This window comes from Leptonychotes weddellii, chromosome 15, assembly GCF_054177405.1.
Source record: "Leptonychotes weddellii isolate Sample4059 chromosome 15, ASM5417740v2, whole genome shotgun sequence".
NCBI classification, from domain to species: Eukaryota; Metazoa; Chordata; class Mammalia; order Carnivora; family Phocidae; genus Leptonychotes; species Leptonychotes weddellii.
The window spans coordinates 34,792,224-34,807,359 of NC_138383.1; the positions used below are offsets into that span (position 1 = coordinate 34,792,224).

At 38.2% G+C, this 15,136-nt stretch overlaps 1 protein-coding gene across 3 annotated transcripts in view; it reads right to left on the reverse strand.

Moving 5' to 3' along the window:
* ATAD5 (ATPase family AAA domain containing 5) overlaps positions 1 to 15,136 on the reverse strand; it is a 46,977-nt gene that overhangs the window by 22,348 nt on the left and 9,493 nt on the right. For all 3 annotated transcript variants that reach the window (XM_081805399.1, XM_081805400.1, XM_031034236.2), the window contains exons 4-9: positions 12,646 to 12,810; positions 10,821 to 10,947; positions 10,158 to 10,239; positions 4,002 to 4,228; positions 1,382 to 1,539; positions 263 to 422 (exon numbers count right to left, since the gene is read on the reverse strand). In XM_081805399.1, the coding sequence (XP_081661525.1) occupies positions 263 to 422; positions 1,382 to 1,539; positions 4,002 to 4,228; positions 10,158 to 10,239; positions 10,821 to 10,947; positions 12,646 to 12,810 (919 nt within the window). The remainder of the gene's footprint in view (positions 1 to 262; positions 423 to 1,381; positions 1,540 to 4,001; positions 4,229 to 10,157; positions 10,240 to 10,820; positions 10,948 to 12,645; positions 12,811 to 15,136) is intronic.

Consider the following 15,136-nt stretch of genomic DNA (forward strand, 5'->3'; position numbering starts at 1 on the left):
TATGTAAATTCAAATGATCTCATCTAAGGCTTTCCTTTAATGAACTATTAATATCTTAACATAATTAAAGCTGTCTTTGGGCTCGCATCTGTGGAAAACGGCAGGGGCCAACACTGCACTGAACAAGATGCTTTACTTCAGTTGAACAATTTTCCCTGCCAACCATAAACAATATTCTCTGTGGACTTGCAGGAGTCAATGACCAAGACTTAATGCTTTCAAAAGCAAAATGTTAATGTAAATGATAATATTTATCACTAACCTTGTTTACGATGACACTCAGAAAGCACCTGGTGCTCACTTCGTTTTTTTAGAAGCAAAGAAAAATATTTCCTCAAAGAAAATTCAGGATTTGACCACCTAATTTCCTCCAGCAAAAGATTTCTTACTTCTTCAGTCAAATCTTTCCTTCTCTCCACAAACTATAATAAAGAATAAAATGCTCAATAACAGACACTGTCTATTTTTTAAAGATTTTTATTTTTTTTAAAGTAATCTCATGCGCCTGGGTGGCTCAGTCGGTTAAGTGTCTGCCTTCAGCTCAGGTCAAGATCTCAGGGTCCTGGGATCGAGCCCCGTATCAGGCTCCCTGCTTGGCGGGAAGCCTGCTTCTCCCTTTCCCATTCCCCCTGATTCTGTTCCCTCTCTTGTGTCTCTCTCTGTCAAATAAATAAAATCTTTAAAAAAAAAAAAAAAAGATCTCAGGGTCCTGGGATTGAGCCTGGCATCAGGCTCCCTGATCAGGGGAGGAGTCTGCTTCTCCCTCAGCCCCTCCCCCCACCTGCTCTCTCTGTCTCAAATAAATAAAATATTAATAAGTAAATAAATAATAAAGTAATCTCTGCGCCCAATATGGGGCTCATACTCACAACCCTGAGATCAAGAGTCTCTTGCTCCACTGACTGAGCCAGCTAGGTGCCCCCTACACTGTCTATTAATACTAGTCGCAACTACTTTCTGTCTATAGTAAGTCAGTATTAATGCAGGAGAAGCTTTAGTGACTAAATACAACCTTGACAATGAAGCTGCATTTGCATACTTTTGAAGGACTTAGTTCATATTTTTTTTGTTCCCTCTTTCAACTTACACATTAGATTAGAATGCTGACTTATACAGTATCTAAATGTGCTATATAATCTAGTATTCTTTTGAAATTGGCTGCCATTAATTATTTTTTTGGGGAGGCTACCATTAATTCTTAAAGTGTTTCTAAAGCTCTAGGAATATTTAAAAGAGATGTCTACCCCAATCGGGATTTATTTTTTAAAACTGGATTCTAGGGAAAAAAATGAACTTCAGACCACAATAGATTTCCAAAATTTTTTCCCTTTGAAAGAGGTGAAGGAAACACCCTGCAAAGGATGAGCTCTCCAGTACTTACCCCAACAGCAGACTTAGTACTTTTAGAACTTGAGTTCAATGTTGAAAATTCACCAAGAGCAAGAACACATTTTGAGAGATCTAGTACTTTAGTATTCAGTTCTTTAAGTTTGGTTAAGAGAGAGCAAGTAGGTGGTTTCAAATGCCACAAATGGGATCCTAAAGAAAAATAGAAAACAAATATCTTAATTACTTGCGTTCACATACATCAAATGCCAAATATGCAAACATGAAAAGACTTGACAACTACATAGTTAAACACAAAGATCCCAGAACTCAGTGAGCGTACAGCGAACCCATTCTTTCTGTGAACAAATACAATTTATAAAAATTACTGAGCCTTCTGTTTCAACTGTTTAAAATAACCAAGCAATAGCAACCTTTCTTTTCTTTTTCTTTCTTTCTTTTTTTAAAGATTTTATTTATTTATTTGACAGAAAGAGAGAGAGCACAAGCAGGGGGAGCAGCAGACTCCCCACTGAGCAGGGAGCCTGACATGGGGCTCGATCCCAGGACCCTGAACTGAGATCGTGACCTGAGCTGAAGGCAAACGCTTAACTAACTGAGCCACCCAGGTGCCCTCTTTTCTTTTTAAATCAACCTTGCTACTCAGGGTAAAAATTTCAGGGGCTGTTGGCATCCTGCTTTAAAATTTAAACTTTGAAGTCAGACCTGGGTTCAAATCCAGACTGTGCCACTTGCTAGCATGGGCAAGGTCCTAAACCTTAGTTTCTTCTTCTCTACTATGGGGGTAGCAATAGTCTACCTCCTAGAGTTGTTATGGAGATTAAATTAGTCATGCATACAAAGTGCTCAGCAGAATGCCAGATACTAGTAAACCAATGTGCAATAACTCTTAAGGTTCTAAAAGAGATTCTCTCTGTGCTTGCCTCATCTCCTCATCTACAAATACATATGCTAAGTTTTACAGTAGCACTCTGGTGAAAAAGTGTTTATTAATATCAGGGAAGAAAAACAGAACTAATTTCTATAGTTGAATATACTATTAAAAAATGCTGTAGGGGCGCCTGGGTGGCTCAGTCGTTGAGCATCTGCCTTCGGCTTAGGTCATGATCCCAGGGTCCTGGGATCGAGCCCCGCATCAGGCTCCCTGCTCTGTGGGAGGCCTGCTTCTCCCTCTCCCACTCCCCCTGCTTGTGTTCCCTCTCTCGCTGTGTCTCTCTCTGTCAAATAAATAAATAAAAATCTTAAAAAAAAAAAAAAAGATGCTGTATAAAACTGAACTGGTGAAAATAACAAGAAAGGTTTCATCAACTGACTGGCCAATGGCTGAACTAGGGAAGAAAGGGAAAGTAAAACATCATTAGAAAGACTGGCTAGGAATTTGCCTGTATAAATGGGAGGATGAGAGGTGCCTGGGTGGCTCAGTCGGTTGAGCATCTGATTTCAACTCAGGTCATGATCTCGGGGTCTTGGGATCGAGCCCTGTGTCGGGCCCTCCATTCAGCGGGGAGTCTACTTGTCCCTCTCCCCCTGCTCATGCTCTTTCTTTCTCAAATAAATAAATAAATAAAACTAAATGGGAGGCTGAAGAAAACTCAAAAACTACCAAGGTCAGGGGCGCCTGGGTGGCTCAGTCGTTAAGCGTCTGCCTTCGGCTCGGGTCATGGTCCCAGGACCATGGCGGGGCCGCCTGCTTCTCCCTCTCCCACTCCCCCTGCTTGTGTTCCCTCTCGCTGTGTCTCTCTCTGTCAAATAAATAAATAAAATCTTTAAAAAAAACAAACAAAAAACTACCAAGGTCAGAAACACAAAATGAAAAGAGAACACAGAATATATTTCGTGAGTAGAGGGAGTGCATTAAACCAAACCACAAAGCCAGTTAAGAAGAATACAAGGGCTTTTGTGCTGGCAAAGAAACAAAACAAAACAAAAACAAAAAAAACACCTCTAGGCAGGGACAATGATGAGAAAGATATAAAGCTTTATACACTTTTGGTAATTAAAAACTAGATAAGTAAAATAAGATTGTGGTTGCTACAGCATTTAATCCAAACAGAAGCAGGTTCTGATCAAGCTAAGACCACTGTGCAAGTGGCTTGTGCAAGCAGCTCACCCTTGTGCACGGTGCATGTGAGGAAAGGGTGAAGTGGAGCGTGCAGCACTGCGACTTGTTACCTACTCCAGCAGATATTTATACGGTTTGAGAGAGGAAAAGCTGTTCTGGAAAGGAGGCAAACAGACTGCCCTTGAACATTCAACAGCCCACTGGAAAGAATAGAGCTGGAGCTCCTCTGAGAAAGTCTTAGCAATCATCCGTTCACACACAGGCTACGTGTGTAAAGAGCACTGCGTTCCATTTAGAACACAGTGCCTCTCTGGAGAACAACATCCCCTGGGGTCCCACCCACGTGCCTGTTCTTCACCAGCACAGGGGGTGCACAGCGGCTAAGGGATGAGGATGCTGCTGGCTCTCTTGCCCCGACTGAGCAACCTCGGAAAGTGGGTACAAGACTGAGGAAGAGAGAATGAAACACATCCTTCGAATTCCCACTAAAATCCCCTTAAGAATTATCTTTAAACCTTAGCCTCATTTTAAGTCAACTTACGGTTTCACGTTACTTCCAACATTGAAAAATATTTCATTATGACAAACTCACCATCATCTTTTTGTCGTACATGGACGACTCTCTGGAAACCAGCACTTGCTGCACTGTACACATCTAATGCAGCAGCTTTCTTTGCGATCTGTCGTTTCAGCAAATCCGGCAACCCACTCATTAGAAAGTCACGCTTTGCTTTAGTATATGTGCTGCCGAAGCGAGCACAGTCACGCTTTGCTTTAAACTGCACATCATAATCCTGAGACTTTTCGGATGTATCTTGACTTTCAAGAAAATGATGTGAAAGAAGAAAGCTAAGGTTATACACACTTAAAAAAAAAAAACTATAAAACACTTTTAATTTGAAAAAATCAGCCTCCTGAAATATTAGCTGGTCAAATTCATTTTTGCTTATCATAAAAACAAGTCTATCAGTTGTAAGAAATTAAGTAAAAATAAGTATATATAGAAAAATCATTTGAAGGACATCCACCAAAATGTTAACAGAGACTATCTTTGAGTGGTGAGTTTTTTCCCTTATGTCTTTTGTCTTCTTTTTTAAAAAACAAGCATTTATATTATAATCAGAAAACAAAGTAAGTGTTATATTTCAAAAAGTTAATGCAAAAATTTCTAATGTGATACTGTTTCCCAAATAATAGCAAGAACATTAGGGCCTTTACTACTGATGCCTCAGTTTTACCTGGCTTATCTTCATATTGCTAATCATAAGAGTCTTGACCTCAGTGGGAGGGAGGTGAGGGGGTAGGGGAGGAAGGGATGCTGGAGTAGTGGAGGGGGGAGAGTGTGGTATCACAGCTTATTTGCCCTTCCTAGCCTGTCATATACAGAGTGAGGATTGTCATATTCTCTACAAACAGAAATTTGGGTTGGTAATTAAAAAGAGGCTACAAAAACTTCCATTTCTCGTTTCCTTTTCTATTTGAGAGAAATGAGGGAAAGATGAGATCTAAAGCCAGAGTGAAGGAATTAATCTTAGAAAAGAGGTGGTGTACCTTTTTTACTGTTAATTGGAAGGAAGGAGGAAAAGATGGTTGAAGCTGTAGCTAAATGAATATGTGCCTGGGGTGCCTGGCTGGCTCAGTTGGTAGAGCATGCAACTCTCGATCTCGGAGTTGTAAATTTGAGCCCCATGTTGGCTGTAGAGATTACTTAAAAATAAAATCTTAGAAAAAAAAGAGTATGTGCCTATAGCAGAAGGTAAACTTTAAGGTAGTAATGTAAAAAATATACATATTATATATATGTTATACAATATGTGTTATATACAATTATAAATAGTTTGGGTGTGTGTGTGTGTGTGCGTGTGTGTGTATGTGTGTATTTCCTAGCTTTATCTGCTAAGAAGGCCTAGAAGCATTGATACCTCAGGAGCAATGAGTAAAATAAGCACCTAGATCTTGGTTTCTAAATACCATCCTCCACTAAAAGGAACCAGGGCTCTGTGGAGAAAAGGCTGTTTTACAAAGCTGGGACAGGGCAAATCAAAGATGAACCTGGAACATCTTCCTGTTTCAGAAAGTAAGGAATGCTGAATAAATGACGGGGATGTGTCAAAGGGGCACAGAAACCAAGCTGAAAGCCTCCCACTGGCTAAATGAGAAACAATCTGAGTATCAAAATAAAAATTAATGGATTAAAATTCCATAAAAAAATAGGAAATAATGAATAAATGAATAAATAGGTAAATGAGATATGTAAAAGCACTTTCTCATAGCAGCCAACAAATAGGAAAACAAGAGATAATCAGCAACAGCTAATCACCATTTGACAATGATCACAGTGTGGTTAATCCAGGTGGAACCCATCAATGTTAATGCTAATAACTGGAAGTCTGCTGAAGAACAAGATATTGGCATTATCTTAGAATGCCTTCCCCCAAATATGAATCAGTTTCAAAGGGAAAGGGTGAATTTAAGGTGGACAAATACAGCAGATGTCAAGAGTCCAGCTGCTCAAGGTCGGCATCACTGGTGAGGAAAGGGGTTAAGGTCACATACACCACTGTATGTGATGTACTGAGAAGAGCAGAGTACCATTTCTGTGGTAATCCTGACAAGAATGTAGAACTGTAGTCTCATAGTGAGGAAGTATCAGACAGACCCAGGTTGAGAGTCATCCTACAACACACGCAGTCTGTGCACGTCAATAAAAACGGTCAAGGAAATGGGAAATCTTGGTGAAGGGGATATGGAGTTCTTTGTAGTATTCTGGCAACTTTCTTAAAGTTATTTCAACATAAATTATTTTTTAAATTTTTTCATCGCACACCAATTTAGGAACATAAGAATAATTCTAATAAACTTTAGTCCAAAACCAGCAAATTTCTTCCTTCAAACAATTCTACTGGCTAAAGCAGATGCATATAAGATGAAATGGTAGACTGTGGGATCTATAGGTTAAAAAAAAAAATCAACTGTATTTCTATATACTACAAATCAACAATTAGAAAATAATACCATTTACAATAATATTAAATACATGAAATACTTAGAGATAAATTTAACACAACACGTATAAAACCTCTACATTGAGAACCACAGAAATTAAAAACAAATAGAAAAAAAAAAACCAAATAGAAATATATACCATGTTCTTGGATCAGAAGACTTAATATTATTAAGATATCAATTCTCTCACAATTTAATACAATCATTAGCAAAATCCCAGCAGAATTCTACATGAAGTTCCTAACATCTTTATTCACAATAGCTTAAAACTGGAAACAACCCAAATGTCCACCAACAGGAGAAGAGACAGACAAAAGTGGTGTATCCATACAGTGGAATACTACTCAGCAAAAATATAACAATGAACTACCGATACATAGTTGACCCTTGAACGTGGGAGTTTGGGTGCCGACCCCCTGTGCAGTCAAAGATGCATGTGTAATGTTTGACTCCCCCAAAATTTACCTACTAATAATAGCTTACTGTGGACCAGAAGCCTTCCTGACTCACATTAACCGTTGATTAACACATAGTCTAAGTTGTGTGTATTATATGCTATATTCTTTACAATAAAGTAAGCTAGAGACAAAAATAGTAAGAAAGTCCTAAGGAAAATACATTTTTACAGCACCATAATGTAAAACATCCATGTAAGTAAGGGGGCCTGCGCCATTCAAGCCATGTTGTTCAAGAGTTGACTGTATTTAGGGCGCCTGGGTGGCTCAGTAGTTAAGCGTCTGCCTTCAGCTCAGGTCATGATTCCAGGTCCTGGGATCAAGCCCCGCATCAGGCTCCCTGCTCCGCAGGAAGTCTGCTTCTCCCTCTCCCACTCCCTCTGCTTGTGTTCCCTCTCTCTCTGTGTCTCTCTCTGTCAAATAAATAAATAAAATCTTAAAAAAAAAAAAAAGAGCTGACTGTATTTAAGGACATGAATAAATCTTAAAATCAGCACACTGAATGAAAGAGGCCAGGTTAAAAAAAAGAGTACATATGATTTCACTAATAAAGAATTCTAGAAAATGCAAATTAACATAGAGAAAAAGAGATTGGCACTTGTCTGGGCCGGGACTAGAAGGAGGACTGCTGGAGGGCATGAGGAGTCTTTCGGAGGGCAATGGAAATAAATCCATATCTGTATGGCAGGGGTGGTGCGTTCACTACGTATCCAACTGACAAAGCTCATCAAGCTACATGCTTTCAATAAAGATGACTATATGTAAATTATACCTCAATGAGGTTTAAAAATTTAACTAATCGATTAAAAATAATAATAAAAGGTAAAAGAATAAAAAATAATATACCACTGTAAACCTATATAGAATGGCTAAAATTAAAAAGTCTGAAATGCCAAGTGTTAAGGACTGGAACTCTCATACACTGCCCGTGGGAATGTAAAATGGAACAACCACTTGGGAAAAAAGCTCGGCAGATTCTTATAATGTTAAACATACATCCACCCAGTGACAGAGCAATTCCATTTCTAGGTATTTACTCAAGAGAAATGAGAACACTGTTTACACACGTGTATGGAATGTTCACAGCAGCCTAATTAATAATAGCCAAATACTGGAAACAACCCAAATGACCATCAATAAAAGAATGGATAAACGAACTGTGGTATATTCATATAAGGAATACTATTCAGCAATAAAAAAGAACAGACTACTGATACATTACCCTGACTGAAAGAAGCCAGAGACAAAAGTGTACCTCCTGTATGATTTCATTTCTATGAAATTCTAGAAAAGGCAAACCAATCTAAATCAACAGAAAACAGATCAGAAATTGCACGGGAGTTGGGGGCAGGGATTAACTGCAAAGAGGCACAAAGGAACTTTTTTGAGTGTGATGAAAATGCTTTCTCTTTATTGTTGGGGAGATTACACAGATGTGTGCATTTGTTAAACCTCAAACTGTTTACTTGATATTGTATGCATATGATTGTATGTACATTATACCTGAATAAAGTTGATTTTTAAAAAAAGTGTGTGTACTGAGCAAAAGCAATTAGATATAAAAGAATACATATATAAAGTTTACATGAAGTTCTGAAACTGACGAAACTAATCCATGGTGACAGAAATGAAACTAATCAATGGTGATGAAATCAGGATAGTGGTAACCTTTTGTTGTGGTAGGATGGGAGTAACAGAAAAAGAGTAACCTTTCAGGAGTAAAAGAAATAGGTTAAATCTTGATTTAATGTACTTTTGAAAACCGTTATGCTGAAGAATGATGCATTTAACAAAGCCAATGAACCAACAAAACAGAAACAGACTGATGACACAGGAAACGAAGTGTTGGCTACCAGAGTGGGAAAGGGGAGGGGGCAGACAAAATAGGGGAAGGGGATTAACAGGTACAAACTTCGAGTCATAAACCAGTTAAGTCACGGGGATGAAATGTACAGCACAGGAAGTACAGTCATCAACTGCAGCAACTTTCTGTACAGTGACAGATGGTAACTTATCATGGGGATCTTTTTGTAACGTATAAAAGTATCAAATCACTATTATGTACATCTCAAACTAACAGGATATTGTATGTCAATTATACTTCAATACAAAAAAGATTTGTGCATTTAACAATATGTAATTATACCTCAATAAAAGTGGAAGAGGAAAAAATAACCTGAACCATGATGTCCCTAAACCTGGTCTTCTGCCATCATGCCATACACTTGCACAGGGATACCAGAACTAAAGTGTCATCCTCACACCTTCCTCTCTCCTAGCCCCAGCCCCCAGATCTAATTAATCATTATGGATTTTGATCTAGCAAACTGATCCAGCAGTCAGAATAAACTTTCCAAAATTCCAAATGTTTATGTCCATACTTGTGTTTAAAACCCTCTGACTGCTTCTTATTGCCCTTGGTGTAATGACAAAATTCTTGCACATGGTCCAAAGGTGCTACGTGGGCTGGCATCCACCTCTCCAGTTTAATCCTACATTTCTCTCCCCTCTGCTCTCTGTGCTCAAGTCACACAGGCATTCTTTCAACCTTCTCTATTTGCCATGCTCCTTTCAGCTACAGGGACTCTGCAGACTATTCCCTCTGGTTAGAACACTGTTCCACCCCAATGAACTCCTGCTCATCCTTCAGTTCAGGTGACATTTCCTCAGCAAAGCCTTGCTTGACCAGACCAAATCCACTTAATACAAACTTTAGTAGAACTTGGTACCTCTCCTTAATACAACTGCAATTTTTCATTTGTTGGCCCAATTAACGTTTAATCATAGATTATCTTTCCTCTAGAGTATAAGCCTCATGAGGACAGAGAATGTGTCTTGTTTTGTTCCCATAATATTCCCAGTGCCAAATACATTGCCTGGTACATAGTAGGTATTTAAAGATTTTATTTTATTCATTTATTTTTACTTATTTTTTTTTAAACCCCCAGTGTGGGGCTCAAACTCATGACTTCGAGATCAAGAGTTGCACGCTCCTCGACTGAGCCAGCCAGGCACTCCATAGCAGGTATTTAAATATTTCCTGAATATGTTCATAATCAGTTCTTCAGTGATTTTGGTTTATTTCTCCATGGTTTCATCTAGAAATGGGCCACAAAGTGTCTGATCTTCAAATTGCAGTTGTAGCACTGTCAATATCGTCATCTTTAAAAATGCATTTAGTAAAGCCTCAAATGATAACGTACATGCTTTCTCATCAAAGTAAAGGAAAAAATACAAAAAACATTCTGTAAGATACTTTGGCATTTAAAAATCTGTATTGGACTGACCTGCTTTCATCAAAACCAAGAATAGGATCAGCTGTTTTTTGAGCCTTTCTGGTAAGAAATAAAGGAGCAACTTTCATTTTCCCTTAGAAAAATAAATACTTAGGTTAGTGTCAATGTTTATAATCTCTACTTACTTCCAGTTGCTTTCAAATTATACCTCTACCTTCTTAAACTTAAAAAAAATTAACCCATTTAACTTTTTTTAACCTTAAAAAAACTAACTTTTTAATTTAAAAAATTTCTATATAATGATCTGGTGGAGGTATCATTATCAGAATCTCCTGGCAACTTTTTTTTAAACTACAGATTCCCACAACCCACCTCCAGAGATTCTTAAGTCAATATGCCTAGGGAAAGGCCTAAAGATTTAAGAAATTTTTTAACTTACTCTGGTGATTTTGATGATCCATCAGGTTTGGGAACCTCTAAACCTAACTGAGGCTAAATAGATAGGTAGAAATGAAATAACCTGAAGGTACTCAATTACCTTTATAAAACTCTTCACTACCTTCTAACTTTACTTATTAAAATAAGAACACTTAATATAATTAAAAGTGTACACTGTAGAAGACAAGGAATTAAATTAAAATGACAGCATTCAGAGCAATATAATCCCTCTAAAACATTCTAATGTTCATCATAAACATTATCAAATTTGATTACCAGGTACATTTTTAGGAGTCTTGTTTAGTTTTTTTCCTAGCACATCATTCAGACACTGAAGTTTCTTCTGATTTTTCTCAGGATGCTTTAAAGAAGTACGATTTGAATCGATTATTATTACAGAGTCCTAAGACAGAATAAGAAAAACATTTTAAAAATATGTCATGCAATTGATGTTTTAAAATATCAAAAGGATTATGATGCTAGAAGCCATAGGTAAGATAATGACATTAGGAGCTCCATACCTCTCTCCATCAGACACCACCTGACTAATACAGAAAACATATAGTGACAATAGCCTACACTACATCATACAAGTTCACATATCAAAGAGTGGATTTATTATGACCATGGGTCTTCTTTTTTAAAGAAGCAACCAAAAGACTTTATTCCAGACAAAAGAATCAATATGACCAAACTATAAAAATTTTAGCTATACTCTTTGAAAGCTATACATCCTATAAATGTATTAGATGAAGTCTGATCCGTTTCCATGTGGTCAGCATACATTTACTGAGCACCTATTCTATGTCAGGCAATACAGCAGGCACTGAGAGTACACAGACAGATGAAACAAGAGTTGGCTTCAAGATTACACCAGGGCTTAGGGGACAGAAGGAGAGCTAGTCTATAAGTAGGTAGTTCTGAAACAGTATGGTGAGAGCAGTATTGACCAAAATACAAAAAACCATGTAAGTCTACTTGCCTTGAAGGCATCAGTAAAGCTTTCAAGTGGAGGCATTATTCCTAATAGCCAAAAAGCAGAAACAACCTAAATGTCCATCAATAGGTAATAGGTAAATAAAATGTGATATATATCCATACAATGGGGTATTTAGCAATAAAAAGAAATGAAATATTGATGCTACCACATGGATGAACCTTGAGAACATTATGATGAGTGAAGCCAGACACAAAGGACTGTATCTTGTATGTATGATACCATTTATATGAAATGTTCAGAATAGGCAAATCTATAGAGACAGGAAGTAGATTAGTGGTTGGCTGCGGCTGGGGGAGGAGAGATTAGGAAGTGACAGCTAAGGGGAATGGGGGTTCTTTTTGAGGTAATGAAATGTTCTAAAATTGTGGTGATGGATGCACAACTCTGTGACTATATTAAAAGCCAATGAATTGTACACTTTAAATAGTGAATTGTATGGTATGTGACTTATATCTCTATAATAAAGCTGGTTTTTAGGGGGCGCCTGGGTGGCTCAGATGGTTAAGCGTCTGCCTTCAGCTCAGGTCATGATCCCAGGGTCCTGGGATCGAGTCCCGCATCGGGCTCCCTGCTTCTCCCTCTGCCTCTCTCTCTCTCTCTCTCTCTGTGACTCTCATGAATAAATAAAAATAAATAAATAAAAAATAATAATAAAGCTGGTTTTTAAAAAAGAGGAAGTGTTAGTATTTAGCAGGACTTAATGTTTGAGTAGGAATTCCTCAGGTAAAAGAGAGTACTTGGAATATGCATTTCAAGCTGAGACTACAAAGTGGAAAAAGTAAAAATTGTACCATTTGGGGAGAAATAAATAATTTAGTGTGACTAGAGCAAATAGTGTATGAGGAAGGTGGTTGTTTTGAGGAAAGGGAAGAGCTAATTCAGCCTATAAAGGATCTCGAACGACTTAATAAGGATTCAGACTGTATTATTCTACAGGCAAAAGAACCAAAAGCTTCTAAAACAGAACTGAAAATATTATTCTTTCTACCACCTCAAGGGTATCTTACAATTCTACCTTATAACTTTATAATGGTTTCCTTCTCCCACTCCAAGCAGCAGAATAGGACAGAACTCATACCAATAAATATTTCTAATACTTACTTCTGTTTCTGACGATTGCTTCCTTTCAAGAAGTGTCTGATGTCTAGATGAACGTCTCAAGGGTGTCACTATTTCTTCAGTAGCTTTTGACCTACTAATGTGTAAAGCTTTTGCTTTTTCAATCAATTGTTTTGCTTTAGATACATTTTTGGAAGCACTGCTTGCCTAAACAAAAAAATATGAAATATTAATTTAGGTCAGTGGCAAACATTTCATATTTAATAATAAAAAAAATTAGAAAAGGCAAAACCTTGGAGACAGTAAAAAAGGTCAGTGGTTGCCAGGAGTTAAGTGGGGAGGAAGGGATGAACAGGCACAGCATAGAGCATGTTTAAGTCAGTGATATCATACTATATGGATGATACTCTAATGGTGAATACATGCCATGATACATCTAAACCCACAGAATATACAAGACCAAGAGTGAACCCTAATGTAAACTACAGACTCTGGGTGATAATGATCTGACAATGCAGGTTTATCAATTGTAACAAATGTACTACTCTGGTATTGATAATGTGGGAGGCTACGCAGTGTGGGGGCAGGAGGTATATGGGAAATCTTGGTATCTTCCACTCAGTTTTGCTGTGAAGCTCAAACTGTTCTTTTTTTTTTTTTTTAAAGATTTTATTTATTTATTTGCCGAGAGAGAGAGAGAGAGACACAGCGAGAGAGGGAACACAAGCAGGGGGAGTGGGAGAGGGAGAAGCAGGCTTCCTACCAAACAGGGAGCCTGATGCGGGTCTCGATCCCAGGACCCTGGGATCATGACCTGAGCCGAAGGCAGACACTTAAGGACCGAGCCACCCAGGCGCCCCAAGCTAAAACTGTTCTAAAAAATAAAGTTCAGGGGCGCCTGGGTGGCTCAGTCGTTAAGCGTCTGCCTTCGGCTCAGGTCATGATCCCAGGGTCCTGGGATTGAGCCCCACATTGGGCTCCCTACTCCACAGGAGGCTTGCTTCTCCCTCTCCCACTCCCCCTGCTTGTGTTCCGTCTCTCGCTGTGTCTCTCTCTGTAAAATTAAAAAAAAAAAAAAAATCAATCTAAAGAAAATAAAGTCCATTAAAAAATATATATAAGAGAAGACTATAATCACAAATCATGTTAAATAAAAGACAAAGAAACAGTTACTCAAATCTTAGCAAGGAAATTAAATTACAATGTGTCTAGTTATACTTGGTTTGCCTTTATTTCTAACTGGAAATTTATTCAGATAAATATAATTACATTTGTGAAAAACACCAAGAGAGATGTCTATATTAGATGTCCACATGGATTAGAAAGAATTGTTGGTTATTTCCCCACCACCACCTTCATGGCATCTGTTCTTTGATTTTAGTCACATTTAAGATGAATCCATTGGAGAGAGGCTGAAAAGGTACTAATAATGGAAAAGAGCACTAGGTAAGAATAAAGTCTGGCCTTTAGGCCTGACTTTGCCATTGATGTACTAAGTGATCTTGCACATTTAAATATTATCTTCCAGACAATGTGCTTTCCATATTCTGAATTCTATAGGCTTATATGTTTAGATTAAAAACATCCAGGAGCACCGGGGGCGCCTGGGTGGCTTAGTCGGTTAAGCGTCTGCCTTCGGCTCGGGTCATGATCCCAGGGTGCTGGGATCAAGCCCTGCATCGGGCTCCCTGCTCAGCAGGGGTCTGCTTCTCCCTCTCCCTCTGTGCTCTCTTTTTCTCTCAAATAAATAAATAAAACCTTAAAAAAAAAAAAATCCAGGGGCACCTGGGTGGCTCAGTAGGTTAAGCGTCTGACTCTTAATTTCAGCTCAGGTCATGATCTCAGGGTCGAGATAGAGCCCAAGTCAGGCTCTGCATTCAGCTCAGTCTGCTTGTCCCTCTCCCTCTGCCCTTACTCCTGCTCAAGCTCGCTCACTCTCTCTCAAATATATAAATAAAATCTTTAAAAAAAATAAAGTGGGTTACCTCTAGAGAGTAGAAAATGAAAAGTTTTCACTTTTAATTTTATGCATTTCTGGTTTTTTTAACCAATGTTTGCTGTTTTTTAAAAAGTACTGAAAAGCATAGGCATGGATATCCAAAATATATGTAAAAGGGTTGGGAAAACATAAAGATTTGCTTCTGTACAGTAGAGCAATAGATTTGTTGTTCTGCTAGCAAAATTTTTGGCAGGCTGATCAAATCTTATAAATTCTTACAAATTAATTGACCTAAATTTAAATTAACAACTCAATTATTGAAAGAAACTGTTACACAAAAAGATGTTTTAGTGAAGGTGTGGGGAAAAAACCATACACATACACATTTTGGCAAGTAGGGCGCCTGGGTGGCTCAGTTGGTTAAGCGACTGCCTTCGGCTCAGGTCATGATCCTGGAGTCCCTGGATCGAGTCCCGCATCGGGCTCCCTGCTCGGCAGGGAGCCTGCTTCTCCCTCTGACCCTCCCCCCTCTCATGTGCTCTCTCTCTCTCATTCTCTCTGTCTCAAATAAATAAATAAAATCTTTAAAAAAAA